This window comes from Python bivittatus, unplaced genomic scaffold, assembly GCF_059951505.1.
Source record: "Python bivittatus isolate LINGU-HERP-01145 unplaced genomic scaffold, Pbiv_v1 ctg000610_np1212, whole genome shotgun sequence".
NCBI classification, from domain to species: Eukaryota; Metazoa; Chordata; class Lepidosauria; order Squamata; family Pythonidae; genus Python; species Python bivittatus.
In genome coordinates, this window is record NW_028277088.1 from 51,309,175 (window position 1) to 51,336,117 (window position 26,943).

The following is a 26,943-nucleotide window of genomic DNA, read 5'->3' on the forward strand; positions in this document are numbered from 1 at the left end:
CAGCTATTTTCTTTTGGTTTAAGCTGGTGAAATTGACAAGAGTCCTGCTAAATTTGTCCTTGCTCCCCAGTGATTTTAAAAACTGTTGTCATTTTTTTTTTTCACCAGTCCTCCAAAGATCTGTCCAAAAAAGGGAAAACAATTGGCACTTGCTTTCTTGCCATAGGTGGGAGGGGGAAAAAGCAGGGAAATCTATCACATGGGGGCTGTGTTAACCATGGTCCAGACAACAACTTGCCATCACTAAGGCCCAAGTGAAAGAGGGGGTTGCAATCCAGAAAGGGATTTCTTAAGCTGGCTTCATTTCCAGCTGTTTTCTATATGGAAGATAAGCAGCTAAAAGCTGCAATGTGGAAAAGCTTTAAGACTGCTAATGGAACTATAAAGGATAAAGTCAAGGATGTACTCTACAGTCAGCTGATTCTACACTTCTACATTTTTCTCTGTCAGTCATTCATTCATTCATTCATTCATTCATTCATTCATTCATTCATTCATGTGTGTATCCTTCATTTCCTTTCTGTTTCTTGGCCTTGTCAATTCAAGGTTTTGCTTGAATCTGGTTTTCTGTTTTTTCTTCTGTTTTTCTTCAGATTGAGAGAGTGGTTCAGCTTCACTTAATAAGAAGCCTGGACAATGTCTTGCAATTTTCAAAACTTTTTTTTTTCTAACTTGGAGGAAACTTGGAGGAAACTTGGTTTGAAGAAAACCATGTTAAAAAGCTGAGGCAGTCATGAGTTTAAGAAAAATCTATATGAGAGCAATAGTTATAGGTTAGCTCAAGGGTCACAAAAATGTGCAAGCTTTCAAGGCTTTCAGGTTTCTTCATCAGACAGTATGTTACAAAAAACAGGTGGGGAAGCAGAGGAAAGGGGAAAAGGTCATGATGTTGCAGGGTTTGGATTTCACAATGGAAAATATGTGGATTGGGGTTAAGGAGAAAATTCAGATTTTTTCAATGGGCTGTATGAGTATAACAGAATAATTGAACTGCAGTTAAGTTGTACCTTATTCTGTAAGGATTTCAGGTAGCATCTAGAACTGCCTCTGAATTACTAGATGAGCAAGTATCCTTGGATTTTATCAAAGTTAAGGAATAGAAATGTACAGTGGTTCAGTTTCTAAGCAAAAAGGTGCTTTGCAGTTGCAACACAATTTCCCCAGAATACATGTTTTGTTTAAGACATTGTTGACGTGCATGCCTATAACACATTCCAAAGCCTATACCTGCTAGAGCTATACCATTGCAACTATTTTTGGTTTTCTTCAGCCTACCAAAACATCTCTGTCTTTTGTCTAACAATGGATGTGGCTCTGAGCACAGTTAGATTTTCCATTTTCAAAAATGTTCACTCACTGATACACAAATGCTTAAATGTAGTGAACATTCTGATTCCTAAATTATAAGTCTCATTGTTGTCTTTCCAGAGAATGTTATCAAATACTCTCTTTCCCTTTAAAGTCTTTGACAGAGTAGCTGACTTACACTCTTGTGGCAGGAAAACAGTTTTGTCTCCCCACATAAAGTTTGGGAGGCACTCAAAATATTTAAACAAAGGAAAGCCTGACTGTAGATTTAACATAAGCATGTGTAACAAAAGCATCTTTCCAAAGGATGGCAGGATTGGATTAAAAAACAAGATCTCTCTCCAAAAGAAGAAAGGGAATTTTTCAGTACAGTACAAGAGACAATTGTGGCAAAGATTTTTAATACTAATCATTGCTAGAGGTTATCCCTGCTTCTGGTCTTGTACCCGTTGAGGAAATTTGTCCTTTATGATCTGTGTTTAGGAGTTGTAAATCATGCTAATTAGAGCGAACAGTAAACTTTTCTATGTGACATTGGCCTGATAATGAATTGATGGTTATTATAACATTTCCCTACCTATTACCAGGTGCTGATACAGTGAAGCCACTCGACGGTGTGAGAATTCTTGATCTAACAAGGTTTGTGCTTCTTTTGACTGTAGTTCAGAGAATTATTTAAAACTCCTCATGGAAAGTCTTTGACAAAAATAATAATATTTTTGGAGGAGGGACAATAAAATTGCAATTATCTGTTGAAAAGAAGGTCATTCATATATTTCTTTAGTTTTTTCTTTCTTTTTCTTTTCTTGCACTTTTTTGTTTCTTGCTCTTTTTGTTTCTTTCCTTTTTTTCTTTTGATTGGTCTTTTATTATATGAGAAAATTCTTAATAAATATAAATAAATAAAAATGATAATATTTTTGTTATTTGTGGGACTGCCTCTCTCTGAGGGTATTTGCCCATCCTACTAGGTTAGATAGGGTGGGCATGCTCCAGGTCCCCTCCCTTAAATGTTCCCATCTGATGGGAGCTTGGAGGAGTGCCTCCTCAGTGGCTGCCCCAGCCCTTTGGAATAGCCTCCCACCTGAGATCTGAGGGATCTCTACCCTTTTAGCCTTCTGGGAGGCCATAGACCTAGCTCTTCCCCCAACTATTGGACTAGGATGGGGGTTGAGCTGGGAGGATGTTTGGTCTGGTGCCTGGAGGGAAGGGTATCTTTGTTTTTAACTATGTTTTATAGATTGTTGTGAGTCACCTAGAGTCATTGTATGAGATAGGTGGCCATATAAGTCCTGTAAATACATAAATACATAAATTCCATTATTAAATGTTGCAGGGTACTTGCAGGACCTTTCGCCACTATGAACCTGGGAGATCTTGGAGCTGAAGTAATTAAAGTGGAAAAACCAGGTAAAAGTGATTTATTTTTAATATGAAAGACACATTTATTATGGGATGACATTTTTATAGGCTCTAAACTACTGTAGTTTCTCAAGAGAAACAGATTAAATATACACAATGTGCCAAGCATTAAGACCTAGGCCTGGACCAAGATTCTAAGTCGTGATTCTCAGGACTTAGAATCACGTTTGACCCTACTGGCCTGATGCCTCTGCTGTTGTCAGATAGCTACCAGTCTCATTAGCACCCTACTTGTATAGAAGAGCTTTGCAGCCTTGGCCTCTCTCCTGAATATTTAGGCCAATTAACCTGGAAAAGGCCAAATCAATGACAAAAGAAACAATTAGGGACATTGATCACCAAAATGATATCACCAGTGCTCCTGAATTCTATCACCAAATGTTAGATGGCCACAAGCCCTCTACTGTGGGGTATCGATACAATCTAACCCTAAATAAATATAGATGGGCCTTTTCCAAAGTCTGCTTTGATGCCCCCCCTTCAGCACCGCTGGCAGGAAGATTTCATGGGACTCCTTATTTACAGAGACTTTGCCCTTGTGGATCCAGAGAGGTAGAAACTCTTTCTCATGTTCTCTTACGGTGTCCTTTTTATGATGCTCCAAGATGTGCTCTGATCTCCCCATTCATCTTTAAATTTAAAATACCGATATATTTTATGTTTATTACCTTTTAAAGGATGCTGACTCAACACTCACATACCAGGTGGCCAGATATCTTCATCATGTTATACACTTGCGCAAACCTTTTAATTAGTTATGTCATTTCATTGTCTTATTGTTTTTTTCTTTCCCTGATAACAAATTGTTGTTTAGTTTAGTTTTACAAAGTCTGGTCAAAGACCTTAATAAAGATTTGATTATACACTTGGTTAGAGGAGGAGGGAATAGCAAAAAGAAAATTATGATGATAATATGTTATGAAAATATGAATAGAGGTTTTCCTTCCTGTCTCAGAATATGAAAACATGGCATCATCCACAGAAATTAAATGCAAGTAATAATTTAAGTGTGGGATTTGTTGCCATTGGATGTGGTAATAAAGATTGGGCAATGAATGACTACTTGTTGTGATGGATGTTTGCCTCTTTCTGAACCCCAGGTCGCATACCTTAAATCATCAGTGTTTGGAAAATCAACACTAAATGAAGGCTGTTGTTCTGATCTTTTGGGTTGCATTTGGGCTGGCTGTTCTTAATACATTTCAGCTCACTGTTTTTGCAGTAAAATCAGTATTTGCAATTTCTTTGTTTATTACTGGCTACACTGAGACAAGTGCTAGAGTATTCAAAGAAGGGAAGTACTGATTTTTTAATTATACTGTTTTTTTACTTGTGTCCGTTTATTTGTTCCTTATTTTTCCTTTGTACAGTTGAGCACAAATTATGGCATTTATCACAGTGGAAGATAAGCAGATATATGAAACTCTGATGTTCTGAGTGATATTATTAGACCCTCAGTTGTCTTGTCAGTATAAATATAGGGTAGAATTGCCATCTGTTCCCAATTTAGTGCATTTTATGCCAAGTCTTTTTGGCTTTGTAAGATTAGTCCAAAAGTAGAAATTTATATCATACAGTGGCCACAATCCCACATAGAGTTAAAACATATTTAAGACATTTTATCTCAAGGGCTTTAACTATGCTTGGCTATGCCAATAATTTTTTCATAAGAGTGTGTACTTTGGTCTAGCCTGCTGTACAATATCTAGATATACAAAACATTGGTATTTAAAATAAAACCAAATGAAGAGAAGAGATAAACACATCTATCTTCAGTTTCTTAAAATACAGAGCATTCTTTTTAGAATACTAAAGCATTTTTATTTTGCCTTCCTAAGTTCAAGGCAGCTTGAAGTATCTGCTTCAAGTAGGATTTTAAATTCTGGTAATAACTGAAAAATTGAACTATTATTATTAACATCTCTAATCATGCTTTTCATCTGAAGTGACTGATGAAAATAAATGTGATCTGTTGTTTTGAGCCTGATAGAGTAAAGAGCTACAAGTGACCCAATTGTCTTTCAGCATGATCTCAGTTATTGTAAGGTTATGAAAAGCAATAAGGTGAAGGGTGTGGACATTGATTATAAACTTCCCCCTGATTCTGTCTGCTGAATTCTGCATGTATTTTCCTACTTTTCAAAAGATGGTTGAAAAAAAATAACATCTACTTTGGTATATTTTGGAAAATATATGCACTTTCAACATATTCTATATTTATCTGTAAGATATAACCTACACAGTATGCTAAAAATTATTACACATAATTTTAGGTAGTTGTTAGTGTTGTTCTGCAAATTTGCCTAAAGTGACTGCATATCTAAAATTAGCTACAAATGTTAGGTTAGAAAAACATAACAGAACCAATGATGTCACCGATGAAGGATGTTATTGTTGCTATTAAGTCCTATGAACTAATAGCCCTTAATTTGTGCTCTCTTGTACCAGAAACATTTCTATGCACTGTTTTCTAGTCCTGCTTCCCAGGCAATAGATGACTGTACAGACACTCATGTAACCTCTGGAAAGGGAACACAACACCTGTTTTTAGTTTTTACATCTGTCTTTAATGAAGACTCTTGCTCTGGCATGATAACTGTGCACATGTTGCTTCTTGGAACTCCAGATGTTGAAGTAGTTCCTGTAGGTGTTTATATCATGTATATCTGTTATTGCAAGAGATTCTTTGATATATATATATATATATATATATATATATATACACACACACACACACACACACACACACACACACAGTGGGTGTATACACACACACACACATGCATACACATACATACATGCACATGCGTGCGCGCGCACACACACGTGTGTGTATGTTGTCTGTGTGATTCTTTGTGGGTATATGTGTTTCTGCATAGCACATCATTTCCCAGGTACAAATCTAAGGATTCTCCTACATATGTTTGGGAATAAGGAATATAATATGGACCTTTTAGAATTTAGCACTTCATAAACATGATTTTCTACATCAGAACTTTAGGGTTACTAGAAAGATAGTGCATCAGAGAAGTCTTTAATCAAGCTTGATACTTGTTTTACACAGGGGAATTTTATGTGGGTGTGGACAACTTGGAAATGCGTAGTCACCAGCTGTATTTTGAAGTGTAATCCTTGGGGACTTGGATCATAAAGTGGTGTGAATGCAGAAATCCTTTCTTACCTAGTTACATGCTTTTCTAGAGAAGTTGAGAGAGGTTATAATACTTTTGGTATTACAGTAGTAATATATCTTCATCTACATTGTATCAATTTAATTGGATAGAATCTTATCCAGCCATAGTCTTCAGTGCTAAAACTTTGGACATTTGAAAATAAAAAAATAATTGTTGTAGGCAATTAAAGAGTTTGAAGCTATAATTCAAGTTGGAACTTGGGACAGGAATATGAACTGTGATCACACAAGTGTACGGGATATTGCTGAAAGCTTGTTAATGTTAGCCATTGTTGCTTTTAGGATCTGGAGATGATACCCGATCCTGGGGACCACCATTCGTTGGAACTGAAAGTGTTTATTTTCTCAGTGTGAACAGAAATAAAAAGGTAACAGAAATGTCCTCCGTGTAATCCTAAATGTTTTGAAGTGCAAAATCATTTTTCTACTTAGGTAGTTCCTGTTGCATATGCATATATATATAGTATTGTCAAAAGGAGAAACAGCTATTAGATACAACTGACTCATTTTTTAGGAAAGGTTCAAAGTGGACTTTTTCAATAATATTCAAAGTGGATAACTGAATAGAAAGTTGTTGTAATGTTATTAAAAGAATTATATTTTTCCATTTTTACTAGAGTATAGCTGTTAATATGAAGAAGCCCAAGGGAGCAGAGATAATTAAAGAGGTGAGTTTAAATTGAAAAATAAATCCTTCTTTATAAAATAAATCCCTGTTAAGAGGAAATGGCATTCATGGTGTAAAGTATGCAATAGATATTTTGAGGGGGGGAGTGTCATCATTTAACGGCAGAACATAGGCTTGGCTAATAAATGGTCATCATTCAATCTGTGTCATCTCCAAGTGCTAAAGAGCTTCTGCCAATCACTGTAGATATTCCTAAACTAGATAGATTAATGGTTTGTCTGGATTTAAGCTGTTTCCCAATATTTTATATCAGGGATGGATAACCAGTACTCTCTTGTACTCAGAAATAAGTTCCACTGAGTTGAATTGGGATTACTCCCAGGTAAGAATATTTAGCACTGTGGCCTAATATTAGGAAGGTCTTTCCTCCCCAGTCTTTAAGAAAGATCTCTAGTTACTGTTGTTGTCTGAGTCAATTATAGTAATAGGCAGTCATGGTTAAACAGCATGGAACTTTTTGTTGTTCTAACCACTGATATCTGCAAGCTAATCTGCATATTTAACAGAGTGATGGAATACTATTTTTTGCATTTGTTTAATTGCCTGATGTAATAAAGACTCTTGAATTGAGCTCAGTGCTTGAAGACTCCATGGACATGTAATTCTATTGAAAATAATGTGGAAGTGGTTTACCATTGTCTTTTTTGGTATTTTTATTTTTACTTCTTGATTTTGCTCTGTGGTTTCCTAGTGGTTTCCCATCTAGGTACTAATCAGGTCTAACCCTGCTTAGCTTTTTTTGAGATCAGCCAATTGAATTAGCCAGTCCTTAGAGCTGGTTCAAATCCAATTTTACTTTGTTTGCTAAATAAAAATGAAAAATGGTTTCAGAGAATCTGAGCCCTGGTGAGAAGAAGTAAAACTAGAAAAGAAAGAAGCAGAAGGGATAGTTTAATTTTGGGTTTGCACTCATAGGGATTAGAGAATGCTTAGAGCATCCATCTGCCAGAAGAAAATAGGTCAAGAGCCACAGATATATTTACTTTCTTGAAGTTAGCTTCCTATTTATCTGCCAGACTCTTCACTCTTTGATTAATGGGAAATGTTTTCCTGCTTTGAATGAAACTAGTAGAAGCTTCCAGAATGTATCAAATTATGACTGCTTCTCTTGTTGATTATTCTTGGCTACTTATGATCTATATACTACTAAAACTCTCGTGTCTGTTGATTGTTTGTAATCTTCAATTGGGTGAAATGGTGCATCATAGGGCATCAATTTTTGAACTAAGTTACCTCAAATGGGCTAACTTAGAATGCATCCAAAATCTAGGACCCATTACTCCCATGGGACTGAAATTTGGCAAAGTTGTGGCTGCTTAAGCACCCTGCACTGCCACACTGCTGCACTCAGCCATGGTCATGTGACCATCATTTCCAACACTCCCTGCCAGCTTCCCAAAAGGAAAGTCAGTGGGGAAGGTTGCAGCTCCTTCCCTGGGCCTCTCTGCGCTCACATACATACATGTACCCCATGCCTTCCTTCCCAGGCCTTCCTGCATTTCCTTCCCACACACACACTTGTATGCCCCCACCAGTGCCCTCCTTCCCAGGCCTTCCTGTGCTTGCATATATGGAGCACCCCTCACCCTCCTTCCCAGGTGCTCACACACATGCACGCACCCACCAGCATCCTCCTTTCTGGGCCTCTTTGCGCTTGCATTCACACTGCACCCTCTTTCCCCAACCTTCCTGTACTCCTGCATATATTCCTGCTGGGTCCCTCTTCGCTCACACGCAACCTGTGTCCTCTTTCCTTGGCCTTCCTGCTCTCCCACACATGCACACCCCCAGCAGCACCCTGCTTGCCAGCCTTCCTGTGCTTGCATGCACCCCGTGCCCTCTTTTCCCACAGCACTCCCCTCTGCCAACTTGTGCATGGCCTGCCAGGGCCTCCCCCACTTCCCTGCAGCACCCCCGCACTCCTTACCTAGAACTTTCTCCGTTTCCCCCCCTCCCCCTGCAGCACTCCTGCAGCAGAGGTGTCTGCACATCACACCAAGCCAAACTCAAGGGCAGAATGCAAATATGATTTACAACACAAGTGAGTGTGTGCATCAGAGAGAAAGGGAATGGTGTTTAATGGCATACAGTATACTACATATTTATAACAATGATTAAGAAAATAGAAATATTAAAACTGGAAAACTAATGTTTTAGCCTTCATGTTTTTCAATTGCTCTACTGTAAACAGCAACTGTTTTTTCAGTCAGAGGAGCTGAAAAAGGCAGAAATCAAGCCATTTTTTAAAAGAAGGGGTGTGTAGATTAAGCCATTCCAGGAATTCTGTAAAAATTAGCGTGAATGATAAAAATGTTTTCAATAAGCAAGATAAACAAATATTTAGTGGATATCACTGAATTTGATGGAATTTATAGAAAAGGGGTAACAGGTTTATTAGATCATATAGACAGCATTTGTAGGAACTGTTTGTATGAATTCTAGCAGTTTATTTCTGTTATTCAGGATTTAAACTTTAAGTATAAAGAACATAGTTTTCAAATATGTCACTAATACTCTGCCCAAAATCCTATATCCCAATCTGCAAATTTAATATATTTTTTTCTTCATTGAACTGGTTATTATATAAGCTTCTAATATTTTATAAGTCACTCAACAATCCTCACTCTTTTGGAGAAATAAAGCAGGATTTTTTTTTTAAGTTACAATTCTACAATAGAATTTAATTAGAAACATTAGACAAATTACTACCTTAAGCTTTCTATTTTTTTTTAATGTACACATTTAATCGTAATGCAAATGAATAAAACAAGTAACATTTTAAAAACAATTTAACACACACATATCTTTCTGTGTGTGGGTCCACACTTGCTATCTCAGTCTCTTCCTCCCACTTCAGTATTATATTTAAAGTTTTGCCTGATCAAATGTCCTGGATTGTAAGGCCTTGATTAATTCAGACCATATACAGTACCCATAGCACTTTGCACTTCTGTATGTACAATAGAAGAGAAAATCAGATGCTCAGAAAAGACAAATCAAAACTAGATGTGAAATATTTTGGATATAATCCAAGAAAGCAGGAGAGGGGATAGTTATAATCAAAGCTGCAATACTATATCAAGTTTAAAATTGAATTGTCATTTAGTTTATGAAGTTCAAATCCACCTTTCCATTAAAAAAAATCCAAAGTACAAAAAAATGCTAATAATTTAAGTGTACTCTTTATAATGATAAACGGGTAATTAAAAGCATTAAGGCTCCTAATTTTCATGGTAACTCTGTAAGGTAAGGAAATATCTCTGAAATGATGACCCAGTGGGCTGCTGCGGTCAGCCGCAGTTACGTGATCATCATTTCCAATGCTCCCTGCCAGCTTCCCACAAGGAAAGCAAATGGGGAAGCCTGCAGGAAGTCGGAAGTTGCTCCCACTCCCACTGCTTTTTTGTCCTTGGTCATTCTGTTTCTCTGTTTAGGTAAGGAAATATCTCTCAAATGATGACCCAACGGGTCACAGGTTTTCTAGTGTAGCATAAACAGAGAGAGAGAAAGCCCTCGGCCAATTCTTTTCCACTGTATTGAAAGGTATACTTCAGCGTATACTGTATATATAGCTAAACTCATCTCATATCTTAGAGGTTGACTTATTAAATATAAATTTCCAAAAATGAAGAAAGCTGTTGTGTCTTAGAAAGTAGCCAAATGTTATTTCTGTGAGTCTGTCCACCTTTTTCTCCTTAACATCTTAACCTTGCAGTAAGTTTGGCATGTAGATATGAATGAATTAAGAACAATTTTCAAAATGATGTTTTGGAAAGTTTTCTACTATAGTGGTAGTAATAGTAGTAACAGTAAGCTATCATTATTGAATGTTTTCATATGTTATTCCATCAAGTGTAATTTGAACTATTAAACTCTCCATTTAACGCTTGCTGGATGTAATATATATATCTTAGTGATTAGATTATTCATAAAGTGCGCCCATTTGTCCTTGTGAGTGTTTGCTGGCCTGAGGTTTTTGTATATGTGTGTTTTAGCCTTAAATATAACAAAATAATTCACAAGAGCAATAATGCTTGTTATTGCTGATATGATGATACCAGTTTATTAAACCCATTCCAGTGTTTTCTTACTAATCAGCTAAATATATATTTTCAGAAGATGACTTCTTGGCCAGTTTAAAATAATTTTAAACTGGTCACTTCTACACAAAACCTCACTGGAATATATATGCATACATATGTGCATTCCCTTGTGTGTACGTGTGGTGTGAAAAGGAAGAATTATTTGGGAATAAAGAAACATAAGATAACCCTGTAATTATGAAATAGTTGAGTATTTGGGAGGGAATGAGAGTTGTGTTACCAGAGTAATGAGAAATAGTATTTATCTTGCTTGATCCAAAGAAACAGAGAAACATATTCATTATTGCAGAATGGCAGCGTACCTGACTATTTAAGATTATTTAAGACTGTTTAAGACACAGCATCAGGCCCAGAGTATGAACGCTAAGGCTGAATGGGGTGTAGTATTAGCTCTCTCATCCTCCCATCTGAGACTGACATAATTCTTTTGCCTGTTGGACCTCCTGATGACCAGCAGTACAACTATATTATTGTATACTGAGAGGAAGAGAAACAAAACAAAGCTATATATTTTTCTTGAATTTCTAAATATATATTTTACTGTCACTGGGATAGGGCCATACATTTCCCTCTTGAATTAGCAGCTGGGTTCTGCTCAACCTAAATAACATAGTATAAGAAGCAGCTTTTTATGGAACAGGGCTTCTTGGTTGATATTTCAATACAATTGTATGTAAATGTGTATAAAGTACTTCTCTCCATTTCTTCCTCATTTATTGATGAGGCATAGAGAACTCTCACATGTCTTATATATTGGGTATGCTTTTGATACATGGAGAGAGCCATGGTTGCATGGAATAATAAATGAAGGCATGCAGTGTTTACCACCTTCATGAATCTAGTGTCCTCTGTGGAATACAGAATATTTATTCACCTTCATGAATCTGGTGCCTTCTATGGAATGGTGCAGCTTTCTTCATTTTGGAGCCTTCAATGTTGAGCAATAGGCTCAATGTGTATGGAATTGTCACAACCACCGTGGTTGTGGGGCACCCAAGGAAGACCAAGCATGCTAAAACACAAAAAACCTCACCAGCTTCTCCATACCAACAGACCACCCTCCTGGATGCCATCTTGGATTCCAGTGGATTTAACAACTGGCTTGCAAAATTCCTGAAAATTTAACAATTGGCTCTTGCAAGCTGGTAAGAGCTGGCTCCAGCACACCACCAGTTATAGGAACTAAGATCCTATAACATCTGTGGGAGGATCCTAGGATAGGGAAGACTACATAGAAGATATGTATAATATTTTGATGCCAGAAGTTTAGAACTTCAGGTACAATCCAGAAAAAGTTTTGGAAATTTGTGGACTATGGATTATTGTTACTTAAATGCTATTGTGTTTATTTTAACACTGTGCATATTTACTTAGAAATAGGTTTCCAGAATTCCATGAATATCTTGGGAATAACAGTTCATGCCACTCATTCTAAGTATACATGCCTAGGATTGATTAGCCTGCTGCTAGAACTGCTTTTGGAAGAAGTAAGACTATGTACCAAAGCTGCTACTTTGATTTTTTATCGAAGCAGAATAAATAAAACTTAAGCAGGATTACTTTCCTCCATCAGTGGTGGAATTAATTCTGAAGGGCTGTGTATAGGTTTTTATTTCAGAAGTTGTAAATGGTTACTCTGATTGTTATATTATATAAAATATTACATTCACTTTAATGAGCTGACTCCTTAGACAGCCACAATATTTTCTTATGCTTGTTTAGAATCTTGGAAAAATTGGGCTGCTTTAATGAATGGCAGAGAGATCATGTGCTTACATGAATCTGAGGCATTCTTCAGAATAATTTTTAAAGCATGCTGAGCCATAAGAAGGTTACAATGAACAATTTGATGCTTTGCCTGAAGTGCTGCTGGTGGACAGATTTCAAATTACAGTGAAATTACTAATTGAGGAGGCAGGGTTAATGTCTTTTAAATTGCAAATAATGTCATTCATATCAATGTATGCTATTTGCATAAATGACGTTATCATACAAATTCACAATTGCAGTGAATGATATAAAATTAATTTAAATCTCACTGTTTTAACCTGAATACTTCATATGCAATGGACTTCCCTCTTACTCTGTGTGTGTCGGGGGGGGGGGCGATATCCAGATAGCAATTTGGTCCATTGTATCCGGGATCCATTAAATTGTACTCCTTTTGCTTGGTGTACAGTAGTTATCTCTGTAAGATTGGAGAAATAAAGATTATGGGCCATGTTCTTCTGTGAATCCCCTTTACAATAATATTAATTGTAACTTTGTAGTTCCCATTTTATTGAACATGGTAGCTAAGGTGAATTTTATATACTTTGCCTTTTACCGCATTAGTATCCAGTCATTCTTAACAGAATGGCCAATTTTTGTACCATTGCCTGTGTTACAAGATAGCAATTAATTAAATTAGTCAGTTCTCTAAGTTGCTTTGGTAAATGATAGGTAACTCAAAATTAGCAAAAGGTATAGCTTGAATATCAAGAAATGTGCATATAACACATATTACTGGAAGAATGTGTTCTTGTTTTAGGTCTTATTTTTGAACATTCTGTGTTAGTCTAAATGACCACAATAAGCTAATGTAAAAATGAAGAAGAAGGTATTTGTAAAACAAACAGTTTTGTGCCTAATGAGGAAATTAAGACATCATGGATTTTGTCTGGATATAATAAAGAAAAAATAAAGTACTTTTTAGCTCATTGCTATATAAAGGTCTAACTCAGCAGTGGAAAGCTAGTTATGGAAAGCAGTTGATCACTAAGTAGATTATGCCTGTCCAAAACTTTGTGAAGCTCTCATGCTGCTATTCAGACATTGAGGGAAAAACAAAAATATGCCTTTAGTACATCCTGGATGATTAGCCAACAACTCCAAAGTTCACAATAATGTCTATATAGGTTTTCTTTTCCATCCTTAAGTATACCAGGAAAAAAATTAGCCATTGTAGGTATAGTAGATTTTTTAAAAAGTGGAATGAGGATAATCTAGGATACTTTTTGAAATCACTGAACATTTCTGTCCATTACATTCTTTAAGCATCTCCTCCAACATTGTCCTTTTTGGGGAAAGAAAATATTTGTTTTTGCAGCAAACAAAAACGCTTCTTTGTTACTGGCTGGATAGAAAACCACAACTAAAGTTGAAACTGAAAAGAAGAGCAGATATTTTTTTGGCCCAATAACTGATTGGCTTGGAGAAAGAATATTGGGGTATTAAGTCTTTGGTGAATGTGGTCACAACCAGTAGTGAGCAGAACGTCCTCATTTTGAGAAGCAATCCTCAACACATTTTCCCATTGCTGCACAACACACATTATTCATTCCTCCCCTTTCCCCTAATCTCCCACATGAACACAAAAATAATACTTTGAAACAGATTCAGTGTATGTTAATAGAGTGATTTTAGCTGGTATGTGTGTGTGCGCATACACGTGATATTTTTCTGCAACATTGTGGAATAAAAGGTTAGCTCTCTTCCCTTTCCCATTAGCAAACTGTTCTTGAAGATACCTTGCGGCCTCCACTGATATCAATGGAGGCTATTTTCAGGCTTCATGGAATTAGCAAAATGTTCTTAACTCTGATCAGCTGCTTCATACTCTTTGATCTATGGACTAGAAGTTCTATATGTAGTGCTTCAGTAATCATAAATGTGATTATGAAAAAGCAAAGGAATATTTTGAATGAGCAAAAAAGACACATTTGTTAGACTCTTCCTGTTCCTGAGTTTCAGTTTCAGAACGGATATTTTAAGAATTGGTTGCTGTGTTTTATTTCTTTCTCTTGTCTCCCCTCCCCTCCCCTCCCCTCCCCTCCCCTCCCCTCCCCTCCCCTCCCCTCCCCTCCTTATGTTATCTTTGTCATCTTTTTTCTTTTTCTTTTCTTACTTGGTTATGTTTTAGATTGTGGGCAGGGATTATGTTTTAAAATCAAATGTATGAAAGATCCTTTGGGAATATTTTTGACAAAGAAGTGGAAGAAATCTTGTAGAATAAATAATAAATAAAAATCAATTCTCAAAGAGAGATTTTTCATTTTTGCTAGTGTTGAAATTCAGATACTTTCTCATCTACCTAAATCACTCTGTGGTTTATCCAGATCTATTTTCTACTGCTGAAAACTGGCTACTGCTGTCACTTCACTGTGAGTAATGAATAATTGACCAATTGAAGACTTTACCAGAGAATCCTTCTCTAAAGCACTTACCATATCTGCTATAAAATTGAACTCTATGGAACATAATTTTTAATTAAGCAAGGCACAATTGTTTTATACCTATAGACCACAGCAATGCCAAAACTGTCTCATTTACTGAGATTTTAAATTACATTTATGGGGTGTTGTTGTTGTTGAACTTTTGGAAATTCATTAAGAGCCTGACTCATCTCCACTTTAAATTTCAGCTCGCAGCTGTCTGTGATGTCCTTGTGGAAAACTATGTCCCTGGAAAACTGGCTGGAATGGGCCTGGGTTATGATGACATTAACAAAGTTGCACCTCACATTGTTTACTGCTCAATAACAGGTATTTTAACTTCAGTGGTACAGTATTCTGTCATTTACTTCATTTTCTTTGGTATTTCATATGCTTTTTTCATTTTTCATTCTTCTTGTGAAAACTCAGATGATATTGCCACTGCCAGAATGTCAAATGCAAGGAAGGGTGGGGAAATACAGATGAGTTTTAAACCATGATTTTAGGCCAAGGTTTAAAGCCTAATCATATTGTTATAATACTGGTTTTAAATATTTAGCATCCTGCCTCATGCAAGCCTTAAAGACTATCTGGTACAGGTAGTCCTCAACTTACGACCATTCATTCAGCAACCATTCAAAGTTATGATGGCGCTGAACAAAGGGACTTATGACCAGTCTCCAAAGTTATGGCTATTGCAGCACCCTCAGTGGTCATGTGGTCAAAATTCGAGTGCTTGGCAACCCGCCTGCACTTACAACTGCAGGGTTGCTTCAACTCCCCCCACCTACTTGTCTCCCCTCATCTATGCCCTTTTGGACCCCTGCACTCTGCAGCCCCTGCCGCCCTAGCTGACCTTTGCTGTATTCTTCCTCCTGCTGCTGATCAAGCATGCCCTGCCTGGCCTTCGTGAGGCAGCTGCTGGTTCGTGAGGCTTTCTTTCCAAGGTTGCACATGGTGGTTTCCTTGCAAGACCTGGGGAAGGTGGCCTCCCATGGCCAGCAGCTGCCTTGCAAAGGGCTAGGGCGGGCACGCCTCGTCAGCAGCAGGAGCAGGAAGATGGCAAAGGTCAGTGAGGTGGCAGAGTGCAGGGTGGCAGGGGCCTTGGAGTACAGGGTGGTGAGGGCAACTGCTGCTGGGACTGGGCTGGAGTGGCCAGGGTTTCCCAGGGCGTGGTGGCTTTGCACCATGCTGTTGGGGCTTCCCAGGGCGCGGTGGCTTTGCACCTCACTGCTGGGCCAGGCTGAGGCTGGGCTTCATGTGGCCTAAAGGGGCTTCCTGGTGTGCCACAGCTTTGGGGCTGCAAAAAGCCCCAGAGCCGTCGCATACCAGGAAACTCCTTTGTGCCACACTGCTGGGCCGGACTGGCTAGCCCCAGCCAAAGCCCAGCTCCAGCAAAAGGTAAAAAGCCCCAGAGCTGCAGTGCGCCAGGAATCCCTGAGACACAGTGTATTTTTTACCTGGCCTTCCTGAGCTCACGCTGCAATGCAGCACCCTCATTCCCCAACTCATGGGTGGCCTGTGCTGGCCCTCCCAGGCCTTCCCCACCCCCTGCAGCACCCTCATGTTCCTTATCTGGGACTCCTGCCTCTTCCCGTTGCGCTTTATGACCGCATCAGCGACATATTCTAGTCCCAATTGTTGTCATAAGTCGAGGACTACCTGGACACACTTACTACACCTTACTCTTTCAGTCTGTAGGACTGATGCTATAATGAGAGAATCCTTGTTCATACAAACCAGATCTGTCACACAAGTGACTCAGGAGAGTCTTACAGCCTCAGTTTGGCTTGCGACCTGACAGCATTCTTGCTAAGGCATTATTGGGGTGACTAATGGGCTCCATGTGAGGCCTACAGTGCTTCACTTTGTATGACTTGGACTTGAATCGTTGTCCTGCTTAACATTTTTCATGTTAATGATTATTCTCTTGTTTGTAGAAGGAATTCTCAAAATTCCAAAGAAATAAAGCACATGTTGCAAAAGAATTTACTTGTTTATAAAGAAAGAGAAATCATTTTAAACTGCAAATATACTAATTCATGAACAATTTTGATTACCATTTTCCCCCTTTGGCCCAGATGCTTAAGTATTTGGGTAAGCTTAGTTTGTGAATCTCTGCATTTCCAGTGATCCTGGGGAATCCACAAGGAGCTAAAATTTAACTGATCTGTAAGTTTTACTGCTTGTTGCTCCTATAGTTTTTGGGCTCAATGGCCCCTTAAGGACCTAAACTTTGTTGATCTCCAGATAACATCATGACATCAGAGCCCTGTGGTGACTGAACAAAGCCAAGATATTGCTCACTGTTTTTACTTGCCCCCACTAACTTGGATTCCTATGTGTTTTGTGTTTCATTCCCTTGTTTTTCATGTGGCCTGCTTTGGTGCTTTATAAAGCTTGTTGCCAGCTAAAATAACTCATCTGTATATGAAAATGTGTCTGCTTTTTTGTCTTAACACAAATGTATCATCTCTAACACATATATTGTGGTCTGGCTGCTTTTCCCTCTGTATATACAGTACATGTATTTATTGTTTCAGCTATGAAGATTACTTGTCTTGAGCAGTCTGTGCAACTGTGGGATGTTCACATTGGGAAAAAAAATTGGGTACCAAAAAGTCTAGCCTAGCTGCCGCTTAGAAGTATTAAAGATTGTGGTTATTCCAGGACCTTATGCCAGCCTGAAGGATTTTTCTATTTGAAAACAGGATTCATTGCATAAGTGCAAGAAGATTTGAGCAATTTTACAATATGAAAAAATTCAACACACATGCCCACATATAATAAATCACATTGCCACACATTTATCTGCAGCCTGTTTACATGTCCAAAGAAGGTATCCTTTTGGATAATGTATAACATATTCCAATAGAAAAGAATATATGTAGTTCACGGTGAGAATATATGTAGCTCAGGGTTGAACTGAGAATATATGTAGTGCAGGGTGAAAATATGTAGCTCAGCATTGAACGTAGCTCAGGGTTGAACCCTGCTTATCTGGGTGTTGGCTGCTGGAAAAGATGTGTTCTGTTCTTTTTGTTTCCTTCTTGGCTTTTTTTATTGTTTCTTTTGACTGGTGGGTAAATGTGGTTTATCTCTATGTGTCTATTGATCACTGATTTGTCTGAATGCCAAGCTTCCAGAAATTCCCTAGAGTTTTTGAATTTAGCTTGGTCTAAGATGGTTACAGCTTCCCAGAAGATAAGCAGGGATTAACACCAGGCAAACAATCAAGGAGAAAACAATCCCCTAATCCCTTATCAAGGAGAAAACCACAACCCCACCAACACTGAACAGGGAGCAAACCCCACATTCACTAGCACTGATGTTGTAACCTAATTTGGTAATGAAACGTCTGCAAGCAAACAACCAGACTCAGAGAACACCAAGGATTTCATAGTATAGCATCTTATTGGGAAAAATACTTATTTCTAATTTAGGAAAATGCACATTCCTCTTTCAGAGGAACACAGGGAAGTTCTTTTAGAGTTTTATGCCTTGATTCTTACCATTCGTTTGCAAATGGAATGGAATATTAGCATTTCTTTTCATTATTGAGATTTGTTGGCACAGTTATTTAAGAGAATTAAGACAGTCCCTGTTTAGCAGTTGCTTTCCACCATTTCCTATTTTGTCCTCCCATGCCTTTTAGAGACTTAATTCATAGAAAATCTTCTGAGTTCCAGAGCAATTTTTATTCCAGTATTTTATACTTGGGTTGGCAAGGGACCACTGGCTCTTCTGCTGTAAGAAATGATCTGTGATATGGTTGATAAGGCCTAACTTTTCATGTTGTTTGCCTGATAGTTTCATTGCTTTTATTATTTGTTCGGTACTTGTGTAGCACACTCTCTCTCTTATCTTCTATTTTGCTATCAAATATTGATATGGTGATATTTTCCTGCTTGTATTTAGTTCACATAATTGCTTTTTTGAACTCCCATGGGTAGATTGTTATGGTGCATAAGAATACTTCACCAATGCATTTACCAATACATTTCTCCAGACTGGGAACACTCTTGGAAGAGCTTTATCTGGCATTAGCACAATAAGGCAGATTGTGTATCACCCACACTGCTGCCCTGCCTGGGCTACCTCAAATGGTCTCTAGTGTGATATTGGAAAACTCCAGTGTGGTGATCCTAGAAGATGTCAATATTTATGCTGAGACTGTTCTAGAAAGCCCAGTCTGGGATTCCACAGCCTGCAGGACTGTCATAGATCTATCTCAAATTGTGGGATTTGGGATCTTGTCAAGGCCCTTATTGATTTATGGAATGGGAAAGCAGAAGTACAATATTTTGCACTGTACAGCCTCAGCTTTTCTCCAGTTTTAATAGGGAATTTTGCATAATAAAACATGTTAGGGGACAGCTAGGGCCCAAGTGATACAGATTTCACCATGAAGTTAACCAAACATATGTTAGTGTACAATGTTGTTTACTGTATTGAAAAGGAGAAGACTTATTTTGTGGCCTCTAGTGGAAAGGTTCCATGGAGCTTTGTAGGATGGTTAAGAGTACACTGTCTTCTGCCAAAGGAGATCCAATGGTACAGCCCTCAAAAACTTTCTGTAAAAAAATGGTGAGATACCTGAGGATAATATCAGTTTAATGATGCTTTGGATATAATACATACTGAAGTGTCTGGTGACCTTTGATCTAACTGTGTGGAGTTGCTTTCCATTTTTGAAGGACATGGACAAGACTTGTAGCTACCCAGAGTTTTCAGGCTACTGCAAAGAGTTGATTTGGGTGGACCAAGGGAATGGTTAGCACATGTTAATGTTGTGGAATAGAGTATTGCCTCCTTGAAGAGTGCTTGCCTAAAATCAGAGGATTGTGTCAACTACTGTCCAGTAGCAAATAAGATTTTCTGGGCAAGGTGCTCTAGAAAGTCATGGTCTTGGAGATAGTGATTATCTCAGCTATTTTCAGTCTGGATTCAGATGTAGTTTTGGGATAGGATTAGCTGTGATCACTCTGATGGATGGCTTCATGGAGGAGAGAGAGGGAGGGAGTATGATTGTGTTGATCCTGCTTGCTCTCTCAGTGACTTTAGTATTTTTGAGTGCAGTTTTCCTATGGACTGTCTCTTTGAACTGGGGATTGGGAGCTCTGATTTACAGTGGTCCCACTCCAACTTGCTAAGATGGTCTTAGAGAGTAATAGTGGGTGATTATGTCCTGCATCCTGCTAGCTATTCTATGGGTACCACAAAACACAATTTAGTCTCAAATGAAATTTTATATCTATATGAAGTTTTGCAAGGAGTCACCAATATTCTGATACCACCTGTCTGTTTAATTATATGTTAATCAGGAGAGGCTGTGCATATTCCAACTAGTGTTTGGACATTGTGATAGGGTAGATATAGACCAATAAACTGAGACAGTGACCATGGGTACCTATTACCAACTTGGCTGGTTTACCAAGTATGCTTTTTCCTGGATAGAGGTGGCCTAACTAAATAATTCCAAAACCTCATTTTTAAAAGATACAAAGCTATCTTATAAGGCCCATCATCACTCATGCCTTGGTTACCTCTCGATTAAACTATTACAGCTTGATCTACATGGAAATTGAATTGTTTAGGAGTAAGATATTCAAATATATTAAAGAAAATATTTAAAAAATTAGCATATGCTTTTTTTTTTTGCTTCAATGGATAATATGGTAGGCCTTGTAGGATCAAAGTACAGAAGATGGTACTGTGTTAACACTTTGTGGAAAAAAAGAATAATCTGTTTCTTGGAAGAAAAATCACAGAAAAGTGATGCCTCAGCAGTTCTGTGGGGCCTGCTTGGCAATTTCTAGCTGCTTTTGAAGTCCATGGAAATTTTCCGTATCATTCAGTTACGTTTATTGGTTCTGTATTTTTCAATCCTTTTCTTTATAGAGTTGAAATACTCTGATTCTTTCTATATGTTGGCCTTCTATCAGGTAGCATATTTTACTTCCATAATGCATGGAATAGCAGATATGTTAGTCTCTTTTCAGAAATTTTATTTGTACAGTTTTCTTTTGGGGATGTTGCACTAGCTACTGTATTGTGTGAGAATGCTAGTGTCCAAGGTTCAGAGAGCTGCAGCCAACAATGAATGATCAAAGGACTATAGTGGAAGGGGAAGGATGCAACAGGTTGTGCTTATTGTGGATTTATGCTGAGCCTGCCTAGATTTTCATACTAAAAGTTCTCTCTTTGGAGTCCAGAGCTCCCCAAAACACTTTTCAGGAGTGTCCAACCTGTCAGAAGAGGGAGCTATTCTGAGATTAATTCAATTCAGCTCTAACAGGCTGTATTGGTGAGGTTAGGAATTCTTTATTACAGAACAATAGATACATGTATGCAAAGGAAGCTGAAACAAGGATTTCTTTTTGAGTGTCTGTATTAGTTGAATGCCCATGAGAGCTAATAGTTTACTGTAATAAAATGAGGATTTCAGGCTAAATGGTGAAAAGGAAATGGAATGGGAAAGAAAGAAAGAACAGGGGAGAGGATTCAGTTCCAAGACAAAATGAGACCTTGAAGTAAGAGAAATACAAGTTAACAGGGATAGTTTAAAATGTCATGATGAAAGAGCTAGGCAGGTATTTGTGACTTGGGCACATAATTGATAAATGAAGGAATGGAGATGGAAATGTAAGATATCTCATTGCACCAGAATAGAGCTAGACAACCTGGGGCTGCATACAACCCCAGCCCCATTTTTTCAGCCCTCTGTCTAGCCACCAGTGGTCAGCTGGGAACCAATAGGTTTCTTAGGATTCAGAGACAAGAGACTCAAACCAGAGTGAAATGCGAAAGAAAGAAAGAAAGAAAGAAAGAAAGAAAGAAAGAAAGAAAGAAAGAAAGAAAGAAAGAAAGAAAGAAAGAAAGGAAAGAAAATATTGTATTGAATAAATACTAAGAAAATTACAGGGAAAAAGAAAAGTTATACCAGCCCATATCCTTTAAGTTTGCCCAGAACCTGAAAGAAATGGCAGTGGATGGACCCCCTGGAGGGGCCATTTGTGCAGCACCTTTTCTTTTTCTTTAGGTGTACGCTGTAGTGCCTGGGAGATTTTGCTACCTTTTAATACTTTTTTCTTAAGGGAAAGAGAGTATAAACAATAACACTTGCAGATGGCTTGGTAGCACATCTTATCAGTGACTGGGTCACAATTTCAGATAGTTGACCCTCTGCCAGAGATTTTTTAAATAAGACATCAACTCTAACAGTCAACACCTAGAGTGATCTGATGCTATATCTTGTCCATAAGTAGGGAAGTCAGACTGTTGACTATGTGCTAAGAAATTTTATGGGAAACATTTCTAGTATGGAGCCACTTGCCCTCTTTCTCCCTGGCAGGTGCTAGATTAGGGAACTATGTGTCCTCTTTATCTTCATTGATACAAGTAGGAATACAGAGAAAAGGCTCAAAGGTGGGAGTGATTTACAATATAATGATGCATATTCCACAGTAAGTATTAATAATAATAATAATAATAATAGATAGTTAATCTAAGTAAGAATAATTGCACACAAATTGCCTTAGCTGGTTAAGTAACCCTTTTGACATAGATATGTTTTATATGTGGAAAGAGAAAAAATGGACCACACTTCTGTCTTCTTGCCAGTCTTCTGTAGTGCCACGAAATGCTCGAAAAATGCTTTGCTGACGTTTAATGGCAAATCACTAATTTCCAGTAATGGAATTTCAGGAATTTAAAAATATAAAATATAACATGAAATCAATGTGTTAGGGGTCCACTACTCCTGCTGGATTGGAGCAGCATACAAAACCCCTGTAAATTAAAAAACAGAGAACATGCTTGTGTTTTGCCTTTTAAAACATACTGCCCCTTTTAAATGATGCAAACAGAGGGCAAATATTTTGGCTCTGTCCCCCCCCCCACCTTTGTTGGCATCATTGCTAATCATCACCACCCGGAGACTCTCAGAGGGTATTTAATTTTTTTTTTAAGCCTTTCTCCGCTTTAAAATTAAGGACAAAAAATTAAGAAAAAATGAGAGATGATTCTTTTCAAATCCTGGTTTATACTGTTCACATTCACTTCTACAACCCATTTCTGCTTTATAACATCTGGGAAAAGGATGGGGACCATTGCAGTGGCATTGACTATAAATCTAGGAAGCCAATTTGAGGTTCCACATCAGGAGGTGTTCCCCAAATCCCTTTTTTGCAACTCCGGCATCCACCTCAGTCATAATGTTTAAAAATCGTTGTGTCCTTCTTGCAGTTTTGAATGGGAAACAGATAAAAATTGTAGAGAAAGACAATTTAAGAAAAAGGCAAAGGTGCCTTTGAATTGAGCTCATCTCCTAGTGACTACATGGACATGGACACATCCATGCAATTTCCTTGGCAACAGTACAGAAGCATCTTGCAATTGCCATCTTAAGAGATGTTTGCTAAACATAATTTTAAAAAACTGAGAATCCCATCTCCCAGATCCCATTGAATCGCAATGAAAAACAGAAAATTCTGGCCTTGCCCATGTATGTGACATGGTCCAGCTTGTTTTGCGTCATTGACTAAACCTTTGAAACACTCCAAAGATACTGTACAGCCCCCAAAATATTGTGCATTACTTAGTTTAGGTTAGGTGAAATGCTGAAGAGCAATACTTTTTTATTTATTCCAGTAGGGTTAAGGTGTTAATTGTTGACAACTACATGGTAAGTGGCATTTCAGAATGCGAAGACATGTATGTGAAAATAATTCATGCATGGTGAACCAAAAATGAATTCCCCAGAGAAAATTTGATTACTAAACTTGGATTCTTTTTCTAGGCAAATCAGATTCAATCCACATAGGTCTTTTCACTGGCGATTGCTCTGATGCTCAATTGCCTAGATCCAGTGTAACATTCTTGCTGTTTTGTGAATGATTTCAATGCTCTATCTGTCTGTTTTTGCTCACAAGTTGGCTCAGGAAATGATGAGGGTAAATTTAGAAGTAGTATTACTGTAATCTGGTTTAAGTTTATTATGTTCAGTTTAAGAAAAACACAGATGGTCACTGAGAAATGAACTTTTATTGATGCCTGATATGATCTGGTTTAATTACAGACTGAACAAAGAAAATGGGTCTGCCTAGTAAAAGGAACAACCTTTGTATGAACAACAGCTGATAATATTCCCAGTGATCCAGTATTCTGAATAAAAAATGGAGATAACATCTGTTCAGATTTTACAGAATTGAGGAAGCTCGAGAGGTTTTGTGGTATCACATGATGAGGACCAGTGCAAGAGTATAACTTTAGATGTTTTATAATTCCAAGCTCATAATGCTAGCAGAAATAGGGGAACAAGATAAATTGCAGTCCCAAAAGATTAAATCTAAAGGCCTTTACAGAAACAAACTGGCTTTAAGCAAACAAGTCTCTTAGTTTTGCAAAAAGGTGAAAGATATACTGTACATATAGAGTTATTCATATCAGTTTTCTAAGAAAAGAAAGTAAGTAACTAGAATTGACTAACTAGCATATATGTGATAGCTCTTAACCCTTGTAGCTGGGGGACACACTGCACCTAAGAGTTTAAGTTATAGCTTGCAGACTTGGTGTAAACGCCTGCCACTGATATCCCCCCGCCCCCAGTCACTCTCAGAGCAGGAGTAAACAACCAGAAGCTCTTCAAGAGTTTTGTATTAAGAGTTTTTAATCCAAAAGTGGGGAGAGAGTTGATCCCTGCAGCACCTCACAAAAGAGGGATCTCCCCCTACCAACACTGACTGAAACCAGCCTTGGAGGAAGAAGGAGAACCATAGAAAAACAGTGCCTCCCATTTCTAGCCCTCTCAGCTGAGGAGTCCTTGGGGTTCTCTGAGCTTGGTTCTTTTCTTGCAAACATTTCATTACCCGGCTAGGTAACATCTTCAGTGCTAAAATGGGATGGGGTTTGGTCTCTATGTGCTGTGGCCTGCCTTGCCAGTGCTGGTAGGGGTGGGGGTTTTGTTTTGCTCCTCTGGTAGTTCTTTGGTTAGCATATGTTTACTGCTTGATTGTGTACCTGGTGGTAACCTTTGCTTATCTGGGTGATGATTGCTGGTGATTGATTGCTGGTGAGGTGATCTTCTGGTCTTTTGTCTCTTTTGAATAGAATATAGTTGCTGTTTATCTCTATGTGTCTGTTAATTGCTGCCTTGTCTGAGTACCAGGCTTCCAAGAATTCTCTTGCATATTTGGATTTAGCTTGGTCTAAAATGCTGACAGTTTCCCAGTTAAAACTATGGTTGAGTCTGTCCATGTGTTGTGAGATTAAGGAATTTTCATCATGTCTTCTGACTATACCAACAAATCAGAGGCACACCCATGGGATCACCACTGTCAGGACTCATAGCAGAGATTGTAATGCAATGCCTAGAAGCTATAGCACTTCCCCACATACAACTTAAAGTATGGATCCGGTATGTAGATGACACATTTGTTATAATAAAAAAGAAATAACTAGAGAAGACACATGAAACCATTAACAGCATCTTCAAAGGAATAAAATTCACCAGAGAGGAAGAAAACAACAACATGCTACCCTTCCTGGATATCCTCATCAGCAGAGGAAAGAACAGGAAATTAGAAACCCAAGTTCATCAGAAGACAACCCACACCAATCAAGTACTCCATTACTGAAGTAACAACCCAACCTCCCAAAAGAGGAGCTGTGTAAGAACATTATTCAAGCGAGCACAAACGCATTGCAGCAACCCAGAACAGCAGAAAAAGGAAAAAGACCACCTATACAACATCTTCCAACAAAATGGATTTCCACGTAATTTTATCAAAAAGTGCCTGACCACTCAACCTACTACAACACAACCTACACAAGCTATGAAAAGGATCACACTACCATACATCAGAATCTCACAATACATGGACAGACTCAACCATAGTTTTAACTGAGAAACTGTCAGCATTTTAGACCAAGCTAAATCCAAATATGGAAGAGAATTCTTGGAACCCTGGTATTCAGATAAGGCAGCAATTAACAGACACATAGAGATAAACAGCATCTACATACTATTCAAAAGAGACAAAAGACCAGAAGATCGCCTCACCAGCAATCAATTAACAGCAGTCATCACCAGCAATCACCACCCAGATAAGCAAAGGTTACCACCAGGCACACAATCAAGCAGTAAACATATGCTAACCAAAGAACTACCAGAGGAGCAAAACAAAACCCCCAACCTTACCAGCACTGGCAAGGCAGGCCACAGCACATAAATAGAGAGCAAACCCCATCCCATTTTAGCGCTGAAGATGTTACCTAGCCGGGTAATGAAATGTTTGCAAGAAAAGAACCAAGCTCAGAGAACCCCAAGGACTCCACCGTTCAACCCTGAGCTATACATATTCACCTCTGTTGGCCTCTCAGCTGACTCAGAAGGATACCACAATTGCTACTATTGAAAATTGCTGAGAGATCAAGGAGGGTCAGAATGGGTACACTACCCCCATCCTGGGCCTATCAGAGGTCATCCAAAAGCACAATCAATGCTATCTCAGTGTTATATCCCAGCCTGAAACCTGACTGTAATCTAATTCCTCCAGAGCCCTTTGAAGCTGTAGGCCTTCCCCAAAACCTTCCCCAAAAGAGGTGATGACCTCTTGCGGAGGGGATACACCATTACCTCCTTCTAGGCAGGTGGAACTGTCCCCTCCCACAGAGAAGCTTTTACCACTCTCTTGATCCAGCTACATGTCTCCTCTGGGAGGCCTTGACCAGCTTGGGTGGGGTGGGGTGGGGGGAGGCAGAGCTCTAATATGGAGATGGCAGCAACTCAACAACTCAAGCATCCTGTCCACTTCCTTGGGAGTAATCAGATCAAACTCAGTCCAGATAAGCAGACAAAACCCAGCCCCATTCACTTCCACAGGATCAGCAGAGCTAGATTCAAGGTCTGAGCAGATCCAAGCAACTATTATCCAACAGATGCTTTGCATAATCCTTATAGCAGCCCCGCAAGGGTTCTTCTAATCCCTCCTTATCAAGAAGGGACTGAGTCACTCAAAACAGGGTCACCAGGTT

At 38.4% G+C, this 26,943-nt stretch overlaps 1 protein-coding gene across 5 annotated transcripts in view; it reads left to right on the forward strand.

Annotated features, from left to right (window-relative positions):
* Positions 1-26,943, forward strand: part of SUGCT (succinyl-CoA:glutarate-CoA transferase) — a 285,135-nt gene that overhangs the window by 2,375 nt on the left and 255,817 nt on the right. For all 5 annotated transcript variants that reach the window (XR_015797729.1, XM_088150004.1, XM_088150006.1 and 2 more), the window contains exons 2-6: positions 1,896-1,947; positions 2,645-2,718; positions 6,206-6,291; positions 6,541-6,591; positions 15,117-15,237. Coding sequence is in view for 4 of the 5 variants with exons in the window: in XM_088150004.1 (XP_088006130.1) it covers positions 1,896-1,947; positions 2,645-2,718; positions 6,206-6,291; positions 6,541-6,591; positions 15,117-15,237 (384 nt within the window). In the remaining variant the exon portion in view is untranslated. The remainder of the gene's footprint in view (positions 1-1,895; positions 1,948-2,644; positions 2,719-6,205; positions 6,292-6,540; positions 6,592-15,116; positions 15,238-26,943) is intronic.